Source organism: Phalacrocorax aristotelis, chromosome 6 (genome assembly GCF_949628215.1).
Source record: "Phalacrocorax aristotelis chromosome 6, bGulAri2.1, whole genome shotgun sequence".
NCBI lineage: Eukaryota > Metazoa > Chordata > Aves > Suliformes > Phalacrocoracidae > Phalacrocorax > Phalacrocorax aristotelis.
This window is the reverse complement of record NC_134281.1, coordinates 20224970-20245954: the sequence shown is the minus strand read 5'-3', so window position 1 is coordinate 20245954 and position 20985 is coordinate 20224970. Positions and strand designations below refer to the sequence as shown.

Sequence of the window (20985 nt, the reverse complement as noted above, 5' to 3'; positions counted from 1 at the left end):
TATGGCAGGAGCAATAAAATTACATTTCTTCCCTCTACACTGCCACTTATTTCCAAGAAAATTAATATTTTTTTGGGGGGCTGGACTTAGTTAGAACTGGTAAAGAGATTAAACATAATAAGGCAGGGGAGTAGAAGAAAGAATGAAAGGAAAGAGGATTGTCTGTTCAAAGGGACACCCTTCAGAAGGCCCTGGCCACGCCAACTTAAGGACCTCTAACAACAGATGATTCGTAAAGTATAGCTTTCTCATTTCCTCGAATAAAAATGGGAGAACACCATCAGAAATACAGTGTTTTTCATGGCACAATAATGTTTTACCAAAAAAAAAAAAAAACCCCAAACAACCCCAAAAAAACCCAACAGTATCAAATTTCACATCATCTTGTAACAATACAATGAGATAGTACCACTTTTTGCATCAGAAAGTCACACACAATGTGTAAATGTTTCAGCTTATTGCCCATGTAAGAAAATTCTAGCTTATTTGGTGATGCCTGTGAGCTACCTAGTTATGTATTTCCCAGATCTACCTACAAAACAAACCCTGAAAGATGGTAGTGAAATGAAGAACAAAGGTACTAAAAAATTACATCTTAAAACAGGGTATGGCTTTTCTAGGATAAATAAAACTGACAAGGATAAAGGATTTATTTTAGATTGTTTCACACAGGAGAATTTGTTAAATAAGGAAGTGTGCCTAACGTCTGTCTTTCCTCTTTCTGCAGCTATTTCAATACAACTGTTCTGTGCTTCATCTAACACAGCAATGCCATTGGTTTCAACAGAAATATCAAACCACAATTATATTATTTCTAGACTACTATGCTAGTGGTAATGGAGTAAGTCTTAAATTGAATACTTGCATTTAGATGTGTTTCTAATGTAGATTTACATGATGACAGCCAACAGTATTACACAGTGAGAGCTGCCATGCCTGCAATTATTGTCAGATCTGAGACAGCAAACTCAGCAGCTACTTCAGAGTATGACACCAAAATCCAACAACAAGGCTAACTGGCTCATTAAAATCATCGTCCCAATTCTAAACTTGTCAGTAATATTGCCAGTTCCCCTAAAACAAACTGCCATTCTGTTTACATTCTGTGACACAAGGGCCAGACAAAAATTGACAGAAACCTTACCTCTAGTTTGTATCTTCTTAGCATTGGATTGATTGCAATATTTTCCTCTTTTGAAAGGCAACAGGATTTCCCCATTTCACTGTCTTTAGTGTCTCTCCAAGTAATAACTAAAACATCTCTGTATATCATACTTTTAAATAAAATGAAGATACTAGTAATATCTATACACAATCCCCATAAAGTTATTTGGTTGTTATTAAAAAAAAAACACCACCACCCCCAAAAAACTCACCACAGTGGTTAAGATCTTATTTTCTTCTTCCCTTTCTTCCATCCTACCAAATATTCCATAATTAATGTTTTTATTTACAGTAATTTCATTAACTCATTTAACTCTACCAACACATTCATGAAAACCTGCCATACACCTGTTTGTTTACACCTTTCTTTTTCATTAGTAAACACACAGAAACCATCATTAACAAGAAACCTCTTTTTCAGTTTCCCCAGAAAATAAGTTAACTTTCTTTTAGTATTATAAGCCAGTATTCTATGTGCATTTTAGAAATCCATTACAACCTATCTGAGCAGGTTTCCAAGCACATCCCTCTAATAAGAAAGTAATGAGTCCATTTAATAGTTTTCGTAAAATCACTTAAAATAACTAGATACTTCAAGACTTACAGTAATATAATAATTATAAACCTGCATCTTTGATAAACATCAATACCTTCTAATAGGACTGTTACATTAACTACTGCATTAAACAAAAGAGAAGCTCAAACTCCCCCTAATCAGTGACAGCACAGGAATGCGCAGTGCCTCAGTCCACTCACCCGTTGTCTAAACAACTGCTAGTGTTGCCAGAAAGGACAGGGTAGGAATGGGTCACAGGGTGGAAGGGGACAGGAGGGAAACAAACTGCCTCTTTCTGCAGCAGTGCCCGTTTACATCAGCTTGAAAAGTCCAAATAGATATTAAGTAAGTCTCCCTTTCCTTCTGAAAGGATGCAATCTCAGCTTCATTTCTGAATGCCTGCTCTTGCACGGACTACAGAGCAAGCATTCACAAATTCCCCATCACCTCTCAGGACATATCCTAAAGAATAAACTGAAATCTGCTCCATCAACTGCAATTTAGTTTAGATCAAACAGCTAATGCTCAAATGGCAAAGAACATAAAAGAAATCACTATTTCCCCCACTATGTATAGGTCTTTGAATTCATACTACTGTCGTTCTGCTGAAACAAAACCAAAACAAAACAAAAAACCAACCTTCAGATAAAGAACTTGGGACTCGGGATCTTCCAAATTTATGAAAAGTCCTTTCAGCTCATGGACCCTTCACCAAAAGGGCTGTCAAGCATTGGAACAGCTGCCCAGGGAAGCAGTTAAGGTGCCATCCCTGGAAGTATTGAAAAGATGTGTAGCCATGGCACTTAGGGACGTGGTTTAGTGATGGACTTGGCAGTGTTAGGTTACTGGTTGGACTTGATTATCTTAAAAGGCCTTTTCCAACCTAAATCATTCTGATTCTATGACATTCCAAAATTCACTCACCATGAAAAACACAGTGAAAAGAAAGAATTAGTATAGTTATATTAGCCCTAGAAACCCTCGTGACAAATCACACGTACATGCAATTTTATGCTGAGGATAAAACTTTGAGCAAAAGAGTGAACTTAAAATACCAGATTAAAAAGCAATTCAATTTCTTTGGACCCCCTACTTCCCCCCTCACCCCTAGAATAAGGTTCCTTAATTTCCTGCGTCTCCGCCTTCGCTTGTGTAACAGCCACTCTCAGCCACACACATGCAAGGTGCAGTATTTGGCTGAGTAGTGTTCCTATACCTTTAGCATTTGCTGTCCCTTTTGGAACTATTAGCAGCAGCATGCATCTCTGTTGAAGGAAAACAAACTAGAGACCATATCAACAGGAAGCCACTGATACAAAGAGGTACATGTATATCAGTGGCTATTATCAGAAAAATCATATAATCCTACACTTGATTTATTTTTTCCATTATTTCAGCAACAGTTTTTGCTGTAATATGTACTGGATCTCATCTAAACACATTGGATCTGGAGCTATTAGTGGCAGTGAGTACTGGCACTAAAAAGAAATGGGTATCTGTTTTATAAGCCTTCGGGGTGCCCTAAATTAATTTACCTTTTGGAATTAACTTTCATATCAGCTGATGGATTTTTAACTCTAAGGCAGTATGGTATTTTTAGGGGAAAATGTACAATCATAAAATATCTTCACTACCTGAAGAAGCTTCTACTGTATAGTACAGCAATAGCAGTAGTAGCAGCTAAAGACTTTGAAATCAAACTTGGCAATCAGTATTTTTTTAATATTTAATCAGGATTTGTAACTAAAACCAAAGCTATCTATGAACAATCAGCTAGCACAGGGCTCTGCTTCTAAATTTAAAAAAATGAAACAAAACAAAGCCACCTTAAAATTTATAGGAAGGTGGACACAAAACACAAGAAGTTAACAGTTCTCTCACAGAAACCTCTCCCAATTTCTTACTGTTTATTCGTATTCCTTGTATTTTAAACATTCTTTATGTGTAAAACACAGTATGATAACTTCTATTAAACAGTAAAACTCGGGGAAACAGGCAGAATAATTTCTGAAAGGAGGACACATTTCCCCAAAGGCCATGAATCACTGTTAGCTCAGAACTAAGATGCAATCAATTTAAGAAATTATGCGAGTGGTTTACAAAGATAAAATTTATGTTTCTTCCCCCCTTTTTCATTCCAACATTCACAAAAAACATATTTTATGAGAAAATTACTCAAAGAAAAAGTGAAGCACTCAGGAAAATGAGGATAAACAATAACTGAAATTAGCCCTGGGTCCTGTACATATGCTTTACAAGAGGTTTTTAATTGTATGACCAAATGTGGAACCCCTCTTTATTTTGACCAATTATTGAACAACCATCCAGATTTTCATTACCATTTGTGGCAAAATGTAAGGTTCTGAGGGCTCAGTTTATAAAACTTATTCAAGCCTTTCCACGAAGGCGGATATTCCCCATTCCTAATGATTTCTACGTAACATTCAGCATCTAAGTGCTTCAAACCCACAACATTCTTGTGAAAATACATGCAAGACTAGGGAATATTATCTTGGTTTTACAGAGAACTTAGAGTATAAAAGTGTCCCCTAATTTTCTGCAACTAGCTTGTGATAACTCCTATAATATCAACATGGAAAATGGAAAGTCACAACCCTCTCTGAGGGAAAAATTGCATTTTCTTCATTAAGAGTAGCTCTCCCTCTTTCTGGAAGTCTTTGTCGCACTCATGAAGAAAAAAGGGGGTTTACAGCCTTATTACCATATACCATATGGTAAATGACCACAAAATTAAAGGTCTTACCATAACTCTTACAGAAAAAAAGTAGACTAAACTGAGAATACAGGCATTTCCCTGGTTTTTGAATACTTGCCTTTGCAATCCTACTTATACTTTTCTAACAGTTTTTATTTATCAATTACCTCTACAATATATCCACAATCATGTAGCTGGAAGTTGAAACATGAGAAAAGAAACAGATCTTTAATAATCTTGTTAAATGTTCTACTTTCACCTTAATACTTAATGCAAAATTAAGTATCTATCCATTTGCGAGACTTACCACTGAGTTTTTAAATTAAGATGCATTTTTATTCCTGTTTTAGAAGGACACAATAATCAACCATTACCTCCTGCCCAGCCAAATGCAACAATGCAGAGACTAATCAAATTTGGCAGGGCAATGCTGGCTGCCCACTGCTGTAGCTACCGTGTTCTCTGTCACTCCAGCCACAAGGAGAGTGTGTACACTAATTCTCATAAGGCTGATTTTCTACCCCTCCCACTCATGAAACTGTTACTTACTCCCCTTAGAAAACATAATTGTGTTATAAATAGATAGATCTTAAAATTACAATAATTATTAAGAATTATAATTATTATATGTTTGTTACCTTTTCTTCTCTGTCTTAAGGATAGGAACAACAGAAAGTAACACAAATCAGGCTAAGGCTGAAGGACGCGTCTTGATACCACATGGACAACAGTGCCATACAGGCTGCCAAAAGGACAGATGTCTTTGCTTTTCTATTAAAATAAAAGAAGTCTTCTATAAAATGAAATCCAACAAACTGCCTTTTTAGTTACAATAAATACCCCCTAGGGATAATCAGTCTTTTTCCCTCTAAGCTCTATTATACAGGCACACAAGCTAACTCACTCACTCCAAAAAGCCAGATTGCTAGCTTCCTCCCCTATCCCCCCTTTTTCCCCCTTCTTCTCTAATTTTCTGTTCTTTAAAAACAAAACCAAAACAAACTGCCATGTTTCCTCAAAACACATCTTTGTAAGACTAAACTCAAACAACACTATCATTTGCCTCTATTTCAAATGTAATTCTGTCATATGATCATATTGGGGACAACCCAGGTGAGCCTCTCCAGTCACAGATGAACAAACCCTCAAACTCCTGTCTGGATTTTTGGATTAAAATCTTCTTTCCCTAGCCTAATGTAATTAAGCATTCAGTATGTTTACAGTACAAAATAGTTTGAAAGCATTTGCAGGTCAGCCACTGGTTTCCCCAGAGTAAATTCTGTTCCGTTTCCTTGCTGGTTGTCTGTTCAAAGCTGGCATTAAACCAGCATTCAGTAAAATCAAATTCCCATGTTTTAATATTGCACATGTACTTTATATCTATACTGTTTTCAGCATGCAGTAGACTGGATGTTGTTCTAAAAGGAAAGAGCTCTTTGTTAACTACAAACCAGCTAATAATTCAAAAATGTAAAATTAATCTCAAAAACCCCCACTCCAAATCCCGCCACAATTTGCTATGAATTTCAGTATTGGGAAGGCAGCTATTCTCTTCTATTTACCAAAATAAAAATGCATATTAACCTCCCATATCAATGACTAAATAACATTCTCCTACAAAGTAAGAAATTATAAAAACACCCTGCACATAGTTTATCACAGTAGGATTTGCCAAGGACACCAGAAGGTGACTTACATTTAATTCTGCCTTTATTTTTAAAATATATTGAAATCTAACCATCTCCATGGTAACTCAAAACATATATTCCTCCCATACAGTCTGATTTTTGCAGTTTTTGGTTTATTAGTCAACCTTTTCTTTGTTTGTTTTAAAATACATAGGCACTGTCTAGTTGATCCTAATAATCTTAAATGATACAATGAATCTATATGTGGAAGTAAATGAAAGGTGAAATGTACTGCATATATTGCAGTTATACTTGTATATACTTGTATACTTGTTATACTGTTCCTTAAATCCAATAAAGTAGCCATGAGTTCCATGGTCTTCAAAGGGAAATAATTTTCAAGCCAATGATTGTAATTTTTCAAATTTTAATGATATAAGACTTGCTTACAAACTAATCTTATTTTACTCTCCTAAAACTTTATGCCTACTTCTAATTCCTTAAAGCTCCCAGACTTCCACAAATCACTACAAGAGACCAATTGCATTAAGTCTCTTAAAAATAAGAAGGGAAATATAGTAAGTAAGGGAATGCATTATAATCTTAAAATATGAAGCACTTCAGCAAGTTAGTGCTAATAGGGAGATGTACTGAAATGGACAGCATTTTCTGGAAGTGACCTAATAAATATTAAGTGTAGTTTCTACATTAGGACTGTTTCACCAAAGACGAAATGTAGATGTCATGACACCCACTAAAGACCTCCAGGAAACCATAGCTAATAAATTTATGTAAATGCAAGTCTCATTTTAACAAAGCATGAGAAGGACTTTTACTTGACTTTCCAATGACAACATATGTAAGTGGTGTAAAAGCCTACAATTTTAGGTACAAAAATTTTTAAGTGCGTAAGGCAATGAGCAGACATAAACCACACTGTGACACTTCCATATTGTGCTCTTTATTCTGATCCCCACAATTCAAGAAAGATGTGGACAGACTGGAGATGGTCCAAAGGAGGGCCATGAGGATGATCAAAGGGCTGGAGAACCTGCCCTATGAGGAAAGGTAAAAGGAGTGTGGTCTGTTCTCCCTGGAGAAGAAGGCTCAAGGGGACCTTTCATCACAGTATTCTAGTACTTAAAGGGCAGCTACAAAGAGCATGGAGACTCTCTCTTCACAAGGAGCCACACAGAGACAACAAGGGACAGTGGGTATAAATTGCACTTGGAGAGGTTTAATCTCAACATGAGAGAGAAATTTTTTATGGTAAGAACAACAATTCACTGGAACAACCTCCCCAGGGATGTGGTTGAGTCCCCATCACTGGAGGTTTTCAAGACGCAATTGGACAGGATGCTAGATAATCTCGTTGAGGCACCCTTTTCCACGAAAGGTTGGACCAGATAATCTTCCGAGGTCCCTTCCAACCTGGGCTATTCTACGGTTCTGTGATTTATCTCCAGCTTCCCCTTCCATGACTGAACATACCAAATTACTAAAATATCCACCTTATACATACAACACTGTAGTGTTCATCATTCTGCATTCCCCAAATCATTTTGCATGTACCCTTCAAAACAAAGAAAAATGTTCAAGTATTTTCTAGTAACTAAAAGACAAATCTGTTAAAAGCCACTGATTAGGTTGCTAAGCAATCATGTTTTCCCAGCACACCGTTCCCTTTGAAAAACTGAAGAACTAGATACTATTGGAAGTGGAAATATTTACTCTTAGTTTCCCTTACATTCTGTGCAGCACTTAAGAAGACTATCAGCTGCCTCAAACTTATATCTGAGTTTCTGGCCACTCTGTGAAGAGCCACCCTTCACTCCAACCATAGAAAGATATAAAAATATCCATAATACTGCCGAACATTAGAATACAGGACATGGGATAATAAAGCGATAACTTTTGAGTCTCTCTGTTAGTGTCAAATAGGGCCAGACAAGATCTTAAGATTCTTTTTAGATGTCTCCTTCACAGTGCCTGAACAATCACCCTAAAAGATTTTTCTCTTTGCAGGTAACCTTGAAAACTACTCAGAAAAAGGAAAGAGGGCCACATATAAGTGCAATACTATCTCTGTACATATGTCTCAGAACAAATACCTCATCTCTCTAGGAGTTTGCTTGCGCAGAACTGTAAGTGTGTACAAAATATGCTCAGCCTTGGTTTTCCATACTATTCCTTCAAGAGAGTCCTTCTGAAGTAGACCTCAGATGCAGTGTCTTGTTCTAGATCATATCACACACTTTTTTCTGTCTACAGAGTTTAGAAAATGCATCAGCAGTTCCATGTTTTATCAAATATGAAGCAAAAGGCAACTCACTAAGTAAAAATGTCTCATAAAATATTCCAATACAAGAGAAAACTACATTAGTGAATGGCATTTTTTTTAAGATGAGTTTTGAAACAATGCTTCAATTTTAGGGACACCAAAACACCCAAATCAGCTTCAATTGTATCAAGTTCTTTTACCCACTCTCTTTTACGTGATAAGATTCCCAGAAAATTTAAAAGGAGCCAACAGGAAATTTGTTTCCAACTCAGCTGGCAAAAATTCCATCTATTCCCAATGCCATTAGGTCTTACTCCTAAAACTAAAGGAGAAGACATGTTCTTCCCCTCTCTCCCCTCCTGTATAGAAGTAGCAAATTACCTTTACTGATCTGACCAAATTCTAAATTGGGCAATTATGTTTGGTCTCTCTACAGTTATCTGCTATTTCAACAGAAATAATCCTCACATCACATCTTAAACTCTGAGGAATTTTTTTTACTGTTAAAATAGCTACTATGCTCCAACTGTGAATTTCAGCTATCTCTTTAGCTGACTTAACAACTCACAGGAGTCTTGTTTGACCTAATTAACTAAAGCTTACAGAGAACTTGCAGATCCTTTATTTAGAAGTGGTACAAAAATAACAAATCTTACCAACACATACAGGGTAAGGGAGAAAGTTATCTACCTTATTGGTATTATTCTTCTGTCTCAGTGGAAGTCATACACTGGTCTGGGCTACTACATGAGAACCACACACAGCATTTCACCATAGCAAGTGCAATTTTGCATCTTTGTCCACTTCTGTGCCTACAGAAGTCTCTCCAAGGTTTGTTCTTGCATTTCTGCTCTCTCTTCCTTGTCCCTTTGGAGTAGTCACAAGAACAAACTCAGCTTCCCATAGTGGTATCAATAATAAGCATCTTATTTTTCTTTCCTCTTCCACTCTGGATTAAGTATAATACTGAGGAAGGGAATCATTGGCATCTTTTTGTTTATGAGCTTTCGTAATAGTGAGAAAGGATAAGTAGAACCTTCTTTTAAATTTCTTTGACTTCCCTCGAAACAAAATAGGCATCTTGTCCAAATTAATCTAAATAACAATACAGATTATTTGAGCCAGACAAAACAATAACACAAGATACAGTGACCATAAACTTAGTGACAAGATATGTAGGTATGTGTATACATAAATACACATACATACACACACACACATCTGGCCAGCTATGGTTATCAGAAACCCTACTCACATTATAAGCAAATCAGTATACAGTGTTACATAGTATAGATTTTAAACACTCAGTTCCTGTGAACTCCCTCCCAAAGATTTTGTACAACAGCAGTGAAAAGTAAGAAAATCCAAACCAAGTAGGTTAAATAGAACAGTGGCCTTTTTTGACAGAAAGCAGCCACTAAATCTTACTGTTTCTGCGAGCATCTTAGAAGCCTGCATGCAGGCAGATCAGAAAGGAAAGAACCACTTTATTTTCCAGTGTCATGACACAATAACTATCTGTGTACAGACTACATATTCAAATAGCGGGAAAAAGGTGCTTTTTTGCATCCTAGAACCATAAAAGTCATATCATCTTTACTCCTTTAAAAATACTAAGTATTTAAATTCCTTTAGTGATTAATAAGTAACAAATAAAGGTGATTTTTAGATAAAATTTTTAAGTAGATTATCATTACTACTACAAAAAAATAACCAATATATATAACAAAACTCCTGAAAAAATTTTCTGATAGCTTCCATACCAGCATTATTTGTATCCCTTTCCCGTTCCAATTTGAGAGAAACCTCCTGCATTTTCAGAATTCTTATTGTTTTGTTAGCATTTAAAGGGTTACAATACAAGAATCCAGCTAGTCAGAGCAATACATGATATTACAATAAAGCAAAGAAAACACCATACGTCTTTATTTCAAATTCATTTTAGGCACAGCCCTTCCTTTAGGAACTCATTGCACACAAATGCCTTTTTCTCCACAGTCTCAGCTTCTAGTTCTCCTAAGACTATCGCTTTGCTTTCACCTTTATAGCAATAATTACAAGAATATCACAGCCCTGTGTTACAACAGTGAACTCAGGCCAATCTTTCCAATATATATTTCACAGACCTACAAACTAAAATTGCTGCACAACGTTTATAACTCAAACCTATTCAAGCTTCCCCACGCACAGTTTCTTCCTAGTAATAGAATGGACTCTCTGTGGTCAGAAGGAACTGAGGAAGATCGCCAGTATTTTACATGAACTAATTTTCTATAACTGCCTCTCTCAAATTTGTGCTTCACTTTGCCCTTCCATTTCTCACTGATCTCCTCCTCCCTCCAATTTTTTTTTTTTTTCATCTGAGCTGCTTTATCTTGGAACAGCACAGCATTCCTCTTCAGGCAGTGTTTTAAACACTCCAGGCTCCCTGGGTATTACATTCCAGTTCCCACTGTTTAAGTGAAAGGCAAATACAAACCTTACAACGTATCTCAACAATATTACTACAGCAATTTCTTGGGATTTTTAACTGAAACAAACTTCTTTCAAACAATGACCTAAGTAAGAATTTTGCCAAAAAAACATAAGATGAACATTTCAGCCTGTTCAGAGATATTGAGACATGCTGCACATTTTGTTTGGCAGTTGTCTTACAGTGCAATATTATTAGATAATGAAGTACCTACTATTACCATTTATAGGTATTGACTTACTGAAAACATCTGCAGTAAGAACTAGTGTCTGAACTTTTGCTACGGTAAGAAACTTCTCTACAAAGCTGACTAGGCACAGCAGCATGATAAATAACATTCATTAGATTCCTTAGATGATTCGTATTACAGCTAGGGAATAAAAAATTTCTGCTGGTGCTGAACAAACAACAAGCAAGTATTTCCATTTAGTCTCAATACATTGTAAGATATGACCTTACAGCATAGCTTCTAGCCTAAATACCAATTATAAAATCCTAATCCCACCTCTGTACACTTCCTCAGGCTTCAGATTTACGATTTGTAAATGGGACAAATTTCTGTTACCCACCTAAAAATAGTTTAGAGCGTTCTTTCATGTCAGAAGAGCTATGGTACCACACCAGTAGTCTTGAACATAAGACTGAAGGTAGTCAAACACTAACAGCTCTGTCCAGGGAAGTTGTGGAGTCTCCATTCACAAGAAACTCAAAACCTGACTGGATGCAGTCCTAGACAAGCTACTCTACTTGAGAAGGCGGTTGAAGAAGATGATCTCAAGAGGTGTCTTCCAACATAAACAATTCTCTGATTATTTCTATATTAGAAAATATTTGGGTTTGGCTTGGGGTTGGTTTTTGGTTGTTGTTGTTGTTGTTGTTTTATTGTTGGTTTTGTTGGTCTTTTTCTTTGTTTGGTTGGTTGTTTCATGTTTTGTTTTTTAATAATTTCTGGAGAAACCCACCACAAAACAATTTATTTTCTACTCTAAAGCTCTGCCAATTTCTCCCTGCCATGGAACAGATGTGTCCTTCCAAAGTTCTATGAAAACAGTGAATTCTTTCTCCTGTTATTTAAGAATACAATAATGTTGTGTGCAGTAAGTATAATGAGCTAGAACAGAAAGCAGTCCCAGAAAGAAAATCACTACATGAAAGTTTATAGCTAGAGCTTTCTCTCTCTCTCTCTCTCTCCGCCCCCTCAAGGAACTAGTTTTAACAATAAAAAAGAAACAGATTAGTGGAAGGAAGTGTAACTCATTTGTAGGTAAAATGATTCCCCTTTCTCCAATTTAATACCATTGTCAGTATTACTGTTACCTTCTTCATCTGACACTGGGAAGAGAGAAAAATCTTACAGGAAGAAAACAAAAAAGACCGCTTTATTCACATATACCAGAGAGGTAAGTATTTGAAATGAAAAAAAACCAAGGAGTACGAGGTGTAAGAGTGGTATGAAAGAAAGTGTATATACCATGTGCCATGCCCCCTCCCTGCCCCAATTAGATTGGATGCTACTTTTCAAGAAAATTTCTTCAGAGGCATATGATCCCCATAGAAGAAGTAGGAGCAGCAAAAGTAAAACTGAATTCATAATAGACTTGATTGCTTTTCGCAGGTATTCCTGAATATGGCTGGTTATGCTAGAGATACACTAGACTCATTTAATAGTATCTTTTCCAGACTTATTTCCTACCTACTGTCACTTCACATTTAAAGAAGGAAACAAAGGTGCTGCTCTATGTAGAAGTATTTCTTTAAAATAAGGAAAGAAAGGATATTCATGCTTGTACCACCCTCAGTTCTTGATCTTAATCCTACAGTTATGGCTTGTAATTGCTAATCTAAAAAGCTAAAAGGAAAAAAGAAAACCCAGGAAAAAAATACTTTCAAATGTGTAAGGTTTTTTTTTAGTTGCTGTTCCATGGGATTTGACCATTAAAAGAGTAATAGAATATGAAAGCAGAGGTAGGTGACGTTATGTGGCAGCAACTGAGAATTATATAAAACAGATGAGTACAAAACTCAAAGCATTTATCTTGATTTTTTATTTTTAATAGAGGAAGGAGCAATTGTATGAAAACACTTTTGAGTTCTTCCCCTTTCAAACTCTAGATGCTAAAACAAATGCTCATAGACTGTGCTGAGTAATTCCTTGAAGTCTTTGACAGGACTTAAAGTGATCTTCCATCTTCTACTACTGAACACATATGCTACTTCTTACATATTTAAGAACACTTTAAAATTTGGGGTTTTTTTTTAAACAATGAAGCTTTCAGCTCTGAAGGCAAAACTTAAAAGCTGCTGAAATTTTCAACATAGCCTATGTGAACCTCACACGATCAGTGATTCTGCAGTTAGCAAACCCCCCAGTAGATAAAATGAAACTAACAATTCTTATATTGATTATGATTTTTTTCCTAATGGACTGAAATGCAGGCAATATATCTCCCAATATATTTGGGAAATGAAGTACAATGAGAAGATTGCTGTTCTTACCACATACAGCTGTTTCCAGAGCACTGCCCACTCCTGCAGTGTTGCTGTGACTTCAGTCACAACAGAATCTTCAAGCGGAACAACTGTTTCATATTGCCTAACGAGAAGAGGGGAAAATATCAGAGAAAAAAGTAGAGAAAGAAATAAATGCCAGCATAGTAATTTGTAAAATGCTAGAACTTGAATTTGTTCAACATAAAGGAAAATAGCTTAAGAGCAACACTTTGTCTGTTTTAACACTGAAGCAACTCCAGAGTCATTATCAATTGCTCCTCCACTATATTTCACGAGAAGCAGCTTCTGAGAAGCATTTCCTAGTTACCTGTTCAAAATATATAATTCCACCCTAATCAAGGTCAATGAAAACGCTTTTCATGTTTATAGCATGTTAAATTAACTTTCCTCTAAAGTGGGGTCCTTCACAGTTTGTGTCCCTTCTCTCTAAGCCAGTCCAACCCTTTTTTTTCTCCTCCAATTAATATGTTAGTCAATATCATTAACTACCCAAAAGATCTACCATCTATTAACATTTCCCATCTGAAAGACTTTTCCATATTGGACATGAAACCTGAGTGAACTATCCTGTAATCAAAAAAATAGGAATTGTCCCTTTGTGGTCAAGATCCTCCGTATCCATTAGAGAATCACAGAGTGGTTTGGGTTGGAAGGGACCTCCAAACCTGAGGACCCCTGTCCAACATGACCTTGAATGTTTCCACAGATGAGGCATCTATAGCCCCTCTGGGCAACCTGTTCCAGTGTTTCACCACCCTCATTGTAAAAATTTTTTTCCTTATATCTAGTCCGAATTTACACTCATTTAGTTTAAAACCATTACCCCTTATCCTATTACAACAGGCACTACTAAAAACTCTGTCCCCGTATTTCTTATAAGCCCCTTTTAAGGCCACAATAAGGTCTCCCACAGCCTTCTCTTCTCCAGGCTGAACAACCCCAACTCTGTCAGCTTTTCTTCATGGGAGAGGTGCTCCAGCCCTCTGATCATTTTTGTGACACTCCTCTGGACTCGCTCAAACAGGTCCGTGCCAGCCAAGCATAGCTCTCATCACACTGAAATGCAAGAATGTGATAACTACTATATATGATGTAATACCATTATTTTATCTGAGCCATTAGTACCCAGACTTGCCCTTTATGTTGAATGCTATTACTGAAACAAGTGTCATGTTGATTCTCTGATTCAGCTCCAGTGCCTGTCATGGGGGTTTGAGTACACACAATGCTTGTCCTGGGGGTTTGAGTGGCTGCAGTGCCTATCAGCGGGCTTGGAGGAAATTAAACAGCTGTCTACCTTGCCCGGTCTCTAAGGGCCCTCTGTTGTGGGATTGCTGAGGATCAAAGGTGCCGACTGCCACCACAACAGTGCACCGGCGGCAATATCGCACCAACTGAGACCCTCTGATTCCCATCCATGAGCTCATTCACCAACTGAGAAGCCAAGGAGTCATCAGTAAGACCCACTCACCCTTTAACAGTCCCATATGACCAGTGCGGAAGTCTAATGGAGAGTGAAGGCTAACAGTAGACTATCGTGGCCTGAATGAAGTCACTCCACCATTGAGTGCTGCTGTGCCAGACATGCTAGAACTTCAATATGAACTGGAGTCAAAGGCAGCCAAGTGGTATGCCACAATTGATATCGCTAATGCATTCTCCTCGATCCCTCTGGCAGCAAAGTGCAGGCCACAGTTTGCTTTCACTTGGAGGGGTGTCCAGTACACCTGGAATCGACTGCCCCAGGGGTGGAAACACAGTCCTACCATTTGCCATGGACTGATTCAGACTGTACTGGAGCAGGGAGAAGCTCCCAAACACCTACAACACATTGAGGACATCATTGTGTGGGGCAACACAGCAGGACTTGTTTTTGAGAAAGGAGAGAAAATAGTCCAAATCCTTCTGAAAGCTGGTTTTGCCATAAAACAAAGTAAGGTCAAGGGACCCGCACAGGAAATAGTTCACGCAGTAGCTCTTGGGCCAGTCCGGGCAGGACAAAATGTAAAAAATGTGCTCTACACCACGGCTGGGGAGAATGGCCCTACCTGCAGCCTCTGGCAGAAAGCACCTGGGGAGACCCAAGGTTGACCCCTAGGGTTTTGGAGTCAGGGATACAGAGGGTCCGAAGCCCGCTATACTCCAACTGAAAAAGAGATATTGGCAGCATATGAAGGGGTTCGAGCTGCTTCAGAAGTGGTTGGTACTGAGGCACACGTCCTCCTGGCATGCTGACTGCCAGTGCTGGGCTGGATGTTCAAAGGAAATGTCCCCTCCACACACCATGCAACTGATGCTACGTGGAGTAAATGGGTTGCACTGATCACCCAGCAGGCTCGGGTAGGAAACCCCAGTCGCCCAGGAATCTTGGAAGTGATCATGGACTGGCCAGGAGGCAAAGATTCTGGATTATCACCAGAAGAGGAGGTGACACATGCTGAAGAAGCCCCACTCTATAACAAACTGCCAGAAGATAAAAAGCAGTATGCCCTGTTCACTGACAGGTCCTGTCACCTTGTGGGAAAGCATGGGAGATGGAAGGCTGCTGTATGGAGCCCTACACGACAAGTAGCAGAAACTGCTGAAGGAGAAGCTGAATCGAGCCAGTTTGCAGAGGTAAAGGCCATCCAGCTGGCCTTAGACATTGCTGAACGGGAAAAGTGGCCAGTGCTCTATCTCTGTACTGACTCCTGAATGGTGGCAAATGCTCTGCGGGGCTGGTTACAGCAGCAGAAGCAAAGCAACTGGCAGTGCAGAGGTAAACCCATCTGGGCTGCCACATAGTGGCAAGATATTGCTGCCCAGGTAGAGAACCTGGTTGTAAAGGTACATCGCGTGGATGCTCACATCCCCAAGAGTCGGGCCGCTGAAGAACATCGGAACAACCAGCAGGAAGATCAGGCTGCCAAGATTGAAGTGGCTGAGGTGGATCTGGACTGGCAACATAAGGGTGAACTATTTCTAGCTCGGTGGACCCACAACACCTCAGGCCATCAAGGGAGAGATGCAACATACAGGTAGGCTCGTGTCCCGTGGCGACATGGCACCCCAGAGAGAACTGAGTCAGACAACGGGACTCATTTCTGAAATAACCCCATAGACAGCTGGGCCAAAGAGCACAGCATTGAGTGGGTGTATCACATCCCCTATCACGCACCAGCCTCTGGGAAAATTGAATGGTACAATGGACTGTTAAAAACTACACTGAGAGCAATGGGGGGTGGAACATTTAAACACTGGGATACACATTTAGCAAAAGCCACCTCATTAGTCAACACGAGGGGATCTGCCAATCAAGCTGTCCCTGCCCAGTCAGAAATCCTACATACTGTGGAAGGGGACAGAGTCCCTGTAGTGCACATAAAAATATGCTAGGAAAGACAGTCTGGGTTATTCCTGCCTCGGGCAAAGGCAAACCCATTCGTGGGACTGCTTTTGCTCAGGGACCTGGGTGCACCTGGTGGGTGCGGAAGGATGGAGAAGCTCAATGTGTGCCTCAAGGGGATTTGATTTTGGGTGAAAATAGCCAAGGAACTGAATGGTATAATGCAAACTGCTATATAATATTGTATGTCATCTCTTCTGTGGTTACTGTATGTTTTATCAATTATATCATAGTACAAACCTCCCAGTTCATGGAAAATGAACTTTGATGAAACAAGCAAAGTGTAGCAGTGATGGAATGATGACTGACTTGGTATGCAGCAACCCAACGCCACACACACCACCTCTCCTGCCCTGAAAGACTGATAAGACAGATAGAGCCCAGAGTCATGGACTGGGTGAACTCAATGGACGTATTTATGGACATTTTATATGGAAGGTTCATGGACTAAGGGAATGATGGCTGTGTGTTACATCAAAGGATAGGAAGGGGAGGGGTGGTGGTTGGTGAGGTGGTATTGAATAGTATGAAACCTGGCATGGCGTAAATGGTATGGAATACGGGGCGGAAAATGTGCTGGTTTTGGCTGAGAAGGGGTTAATTCTCTTCACTGTAGGCTGGTAGTAGTCAGGGACCTTTCCAGCTTTCCATGCTCTGCCATGTGGGCAGCAGACCAGGAGGGGCGGGGCCACAGCCAAGACAGCTGACCCCGACTGGCCAATGGGATGTTCATTCCATACCATGTGACACCATGAGCAGTATATTAACCGGGCAGCTGGCGTGCAGGGGGGCGGTTGTGGCTCGGGGACTGGCAGCGTCAGGTCGGCGGGCAGTGAGTGGCTGTGGTGCGTGCAGGTTGTTTTGGTTGTTCATTCTCCCCACCCCGGGTTTCAGGCCTCTCTCATTGTTTTCCTTTTCACTGCATTATTGTTGCTGCTGCTGTTGTTATTTTAATTATTAAACTGTTCTTATCTCAATCCACAAGCTTTACCCTTCCGATTCTCTCCCACCGGTGGGGGAGTGAGTGAGTGGCTGTGAGCCAGCTGAGTTGCCGGCTAAACCACAACAAAAAGTAAGGTTCTCTTTCAGCAATTTAAAAAAAAAATAAATAATAAATAAAACCACGAAACCAACACATTTCTGAAACACACCCCATTGGAACAATTTTCCATAGGTCCTAAAGTAGCACTACTGAAAAAGACTGACTCACAAAAGGTGATTTCGGACAAGTAACACCAAGTGAGAGACAGCCTCTGCAGCACACCTAACAACACAAAGGATACCGATCCCTTCCTCTTCAGCAGTACAGCTGCGCATACAGCTATTTTGAAATTCTCCTGAAGGGAAGCTATGAACTACCCATTCCATAATCAATTTAGGCTATTTCTTCTTCCTTTGTGTAGAGTTAAATGAGTGCTAACAAGTAAACGTGAACAATGAGATGTAATTAATTCAAAAAGAGTTGGGGTTTTTTTGTTTTTAAAGGATAATACATTTAATGATTTTTAAAAAGCCACACACTTTCATGGCAATGTTTCTCTTTTGAGAATTCTTACTATTAATAATTGTCCCACAATGAAGTGGGCAGAAGTAACAAGCGATGAGGAGAGGATGATGAAATTGTCACTGTATGTCTCTCTGTATTCTTGGAGCAGAAAATTTATAAATAAAAAGCTTCACTTCTTCATTTCCAAGCTATCAAAAACTCATATTCACATCAATGACATAAATAAATCTTATGTTCAGATCTAAAAATATACATATATTAGGAACATCACTATCTTAAAGACCTGGCATAGTCATGTTAGGTACGTATTCAACCCACCAAAGCTGGGACTGGAAAGCACAGATTCACATACATACATACCGGGAGATTAAGACAGATCACAATTTTTTTCTATTATTATGCCAATGACCTTGTCATTCCCACATTTTGTTGTGAGAAACTGAAACGCTGACAGACACTTTGCATCTGAGATTGTGCTCTTGGTGCTCTGTTCTACTCCTGCAATGTTTTTGTTTGGATTTGGTTTGGCTTGGTTGTTTTTTAGTGGGTTCCCCCACCTCCTCCCTGACAAATTTGGCCACAGCAAGACTAGGAAATCTCGATTCATGCTTTAACAAATCTCCACAGAGTATGCTTGTAAGCTGAAGTACGACACTAAGAATACAATGAAAATCCCAACACCTGTTCTTTGGCTCATATTCAAAGATCATTTCAATGGTTAAACAAAAATTCTGCATTTAGTATATAACATCAAAAGTTTGCTTGACATTAACAACATTAAAAATGATGCCACAACCACTTCTAGCTGAAGATTCAGTTCCTTTCAGATCTCTGTAAAATGCCACTACAGGGAAGGGATTTGAAACAGTTCAACGTCCCTTTAAGAAATCACAGAAAACAAAAGTATCAAAGGAATCACACAATACACTTTAGCTAATATGGGAGGGGGATCAAAACCAAAGAAAAATGTTCTTCTAAAGATTATTTTTGGAAATGAATTTACAAACCTTTGGCATTAGTGAAAAGTAAAACATTTTGGAAGATTGGCCTTCAACAGTATGGCTAGATTTAAAGAGAATTACAGAACTACATTTAACCATGTAAATATAATGCTTTGCATTTCTATAACCCTGTGCTTCCTCCATTATACCCACATATCAATGACATTACATTGGTTCTATAACTCATAAGAACATTATATACCATGCTCTATTATGCACAAGGGTTTGTATTGGCACTTCGAATATATTCTTAAATATGGGGGCAGAATTTCTTTTACCTAAGCATGAAATAACCATGGTCTCTTGTTCAGAATTGTATTACGTTCTGTTGTACCAATTGGTATACCAGTCTTCGATACTTATTTTTAAAAAGTACATCAGCTTTCCTAGTAAGTATCTAAATATCCTGAACTCATTTCAGAATTTGTAGAGGGCAACGACATCAAGTAGTAATTAACTACAGATTACAGGAAACTGGTCTTCCCCCTAAGGGGAGTACACATTTGGAGTAGTCATTCTATGCAATATATATAATTTTATTACACCCCAAAGTTATGAAGCATCAGTATTTATAGTTGCCCTTACAATCTTTACTCAGCCCCTTTGAGGATAAACATACAATTCAAGACTATCAGAAGTCACATATTTTTTCTAAAGCTACTTCACTAAATATCATTTAATACTTTTTACCTTCCACATTTAATTTGTTGCCTTGGGTCACTATCTGAAATGCCACACTTACAAATCTCCCCACAGTGGCCTTAATCTAGAAAACACAGGTAAAAGCAGCAGTGAAGATGCAAGCTGCTGATTTCAGGAGTCTCAGTCAATCTCACAGGAAACTTTTCAGGTTATAGAGCCTGCACACAGCAAAAGCCCTGACATTATGTTGCCATCGATATCGCTATTCACATTAACTAATCCTACCTCTAGCGACATATGAGCTGCATATAAAGACAGTGAAGGTAAAATATTTCAGCAGAGTGTATTTCCGTCACTCTTTGGGCTTGAGGTGGGGAGAGTTGGATCCTTTTGAAAAGTTTCACAGTAACATAATGACCTTGTCAGCTATATATCAGTGATAAACTGTTGATAAACAAGCTGGGCTGTATACTTGCTGATGCCTCCGTAACAAACAGGAACATACATAATTTTTCCAGTGAGGAACAAGCAGAAACGAAAAATACGAATAGTATTCTCTCAAATGTATGTGTTTCAGATTATATCTCTGAAGTTACAATTTTATGAGCGAAAGTAAACAGGAGTAACCAAACAGAATTGATTCTTGCTATATTAAAAAACAAAAAAACCCCAAAGCTCTACAGTATAACATTGAATTTTCAAACTCTAATACACAAGAAAAGATAAAATAAACTAAAACCACTCTATAAATATTAATAACTATTTCTTAGGTTCCCTTCTAGATGAGAAACACTGCAGCTTCTTAAAAAGAAGGAAAAATACTCACCCTTTGTTACTGACAATTGCCTTTTTCAAGTGAATATAGTTTGCAGGAAAAATCCCCTGCAAGAGGAAAAATAAATCTGTAAGTTAGAAAAATACATTTGCAGTTTTTAGTACTTATATCCTAAAGCACAATAAATAATTGCCAATATATCTAATAAAAAATCCATAATGTTGTGTCAAAGAAGCTGCCACAGTCAAAAGTCACCTTTCAATTTAGTTGCAATTGATAATTTTAATCCATCTTCGAACAGGACAGCACACTGAATCAAACCTCCATCTTGAGAGATCAATTTCTT

General features: G+C 38.4%; 1 protein-coding gene across 14 annotated transcripts in view; it reads right to left on the bottom strand.

The window, feature by feature from the left end:
- The window catches only part of DOCK3 (dedicator of cytokinesis 3), a 221679-nt gene that overhangs the window by 167042 nt on the left and 33652 nt on the right, over positions 1-20985 (bottom strand). For all 14 annotated transcript variants that reach the window (XR_012661094.1, XM_075096446.1, XM_075096433.1 and 11 more), the window contains exons 4-5: positions 20691-20746; positions 13315-13411 (exon numbers count right to left, since the gene is read on the bottom strand). Coding sequence is in view for 13 of the 14 variants with exons in the window: in XM_075096446.1 (XP_074952547.1) it covers positions 13315-13411; positions 20691-20746 (153 nt within the window). In the remaining variant the exon portion in view is untranslated. The remainder of the gene's footprint in view (positions 1-13314; positions 13412-20690; positions 20747-20985) is intronic.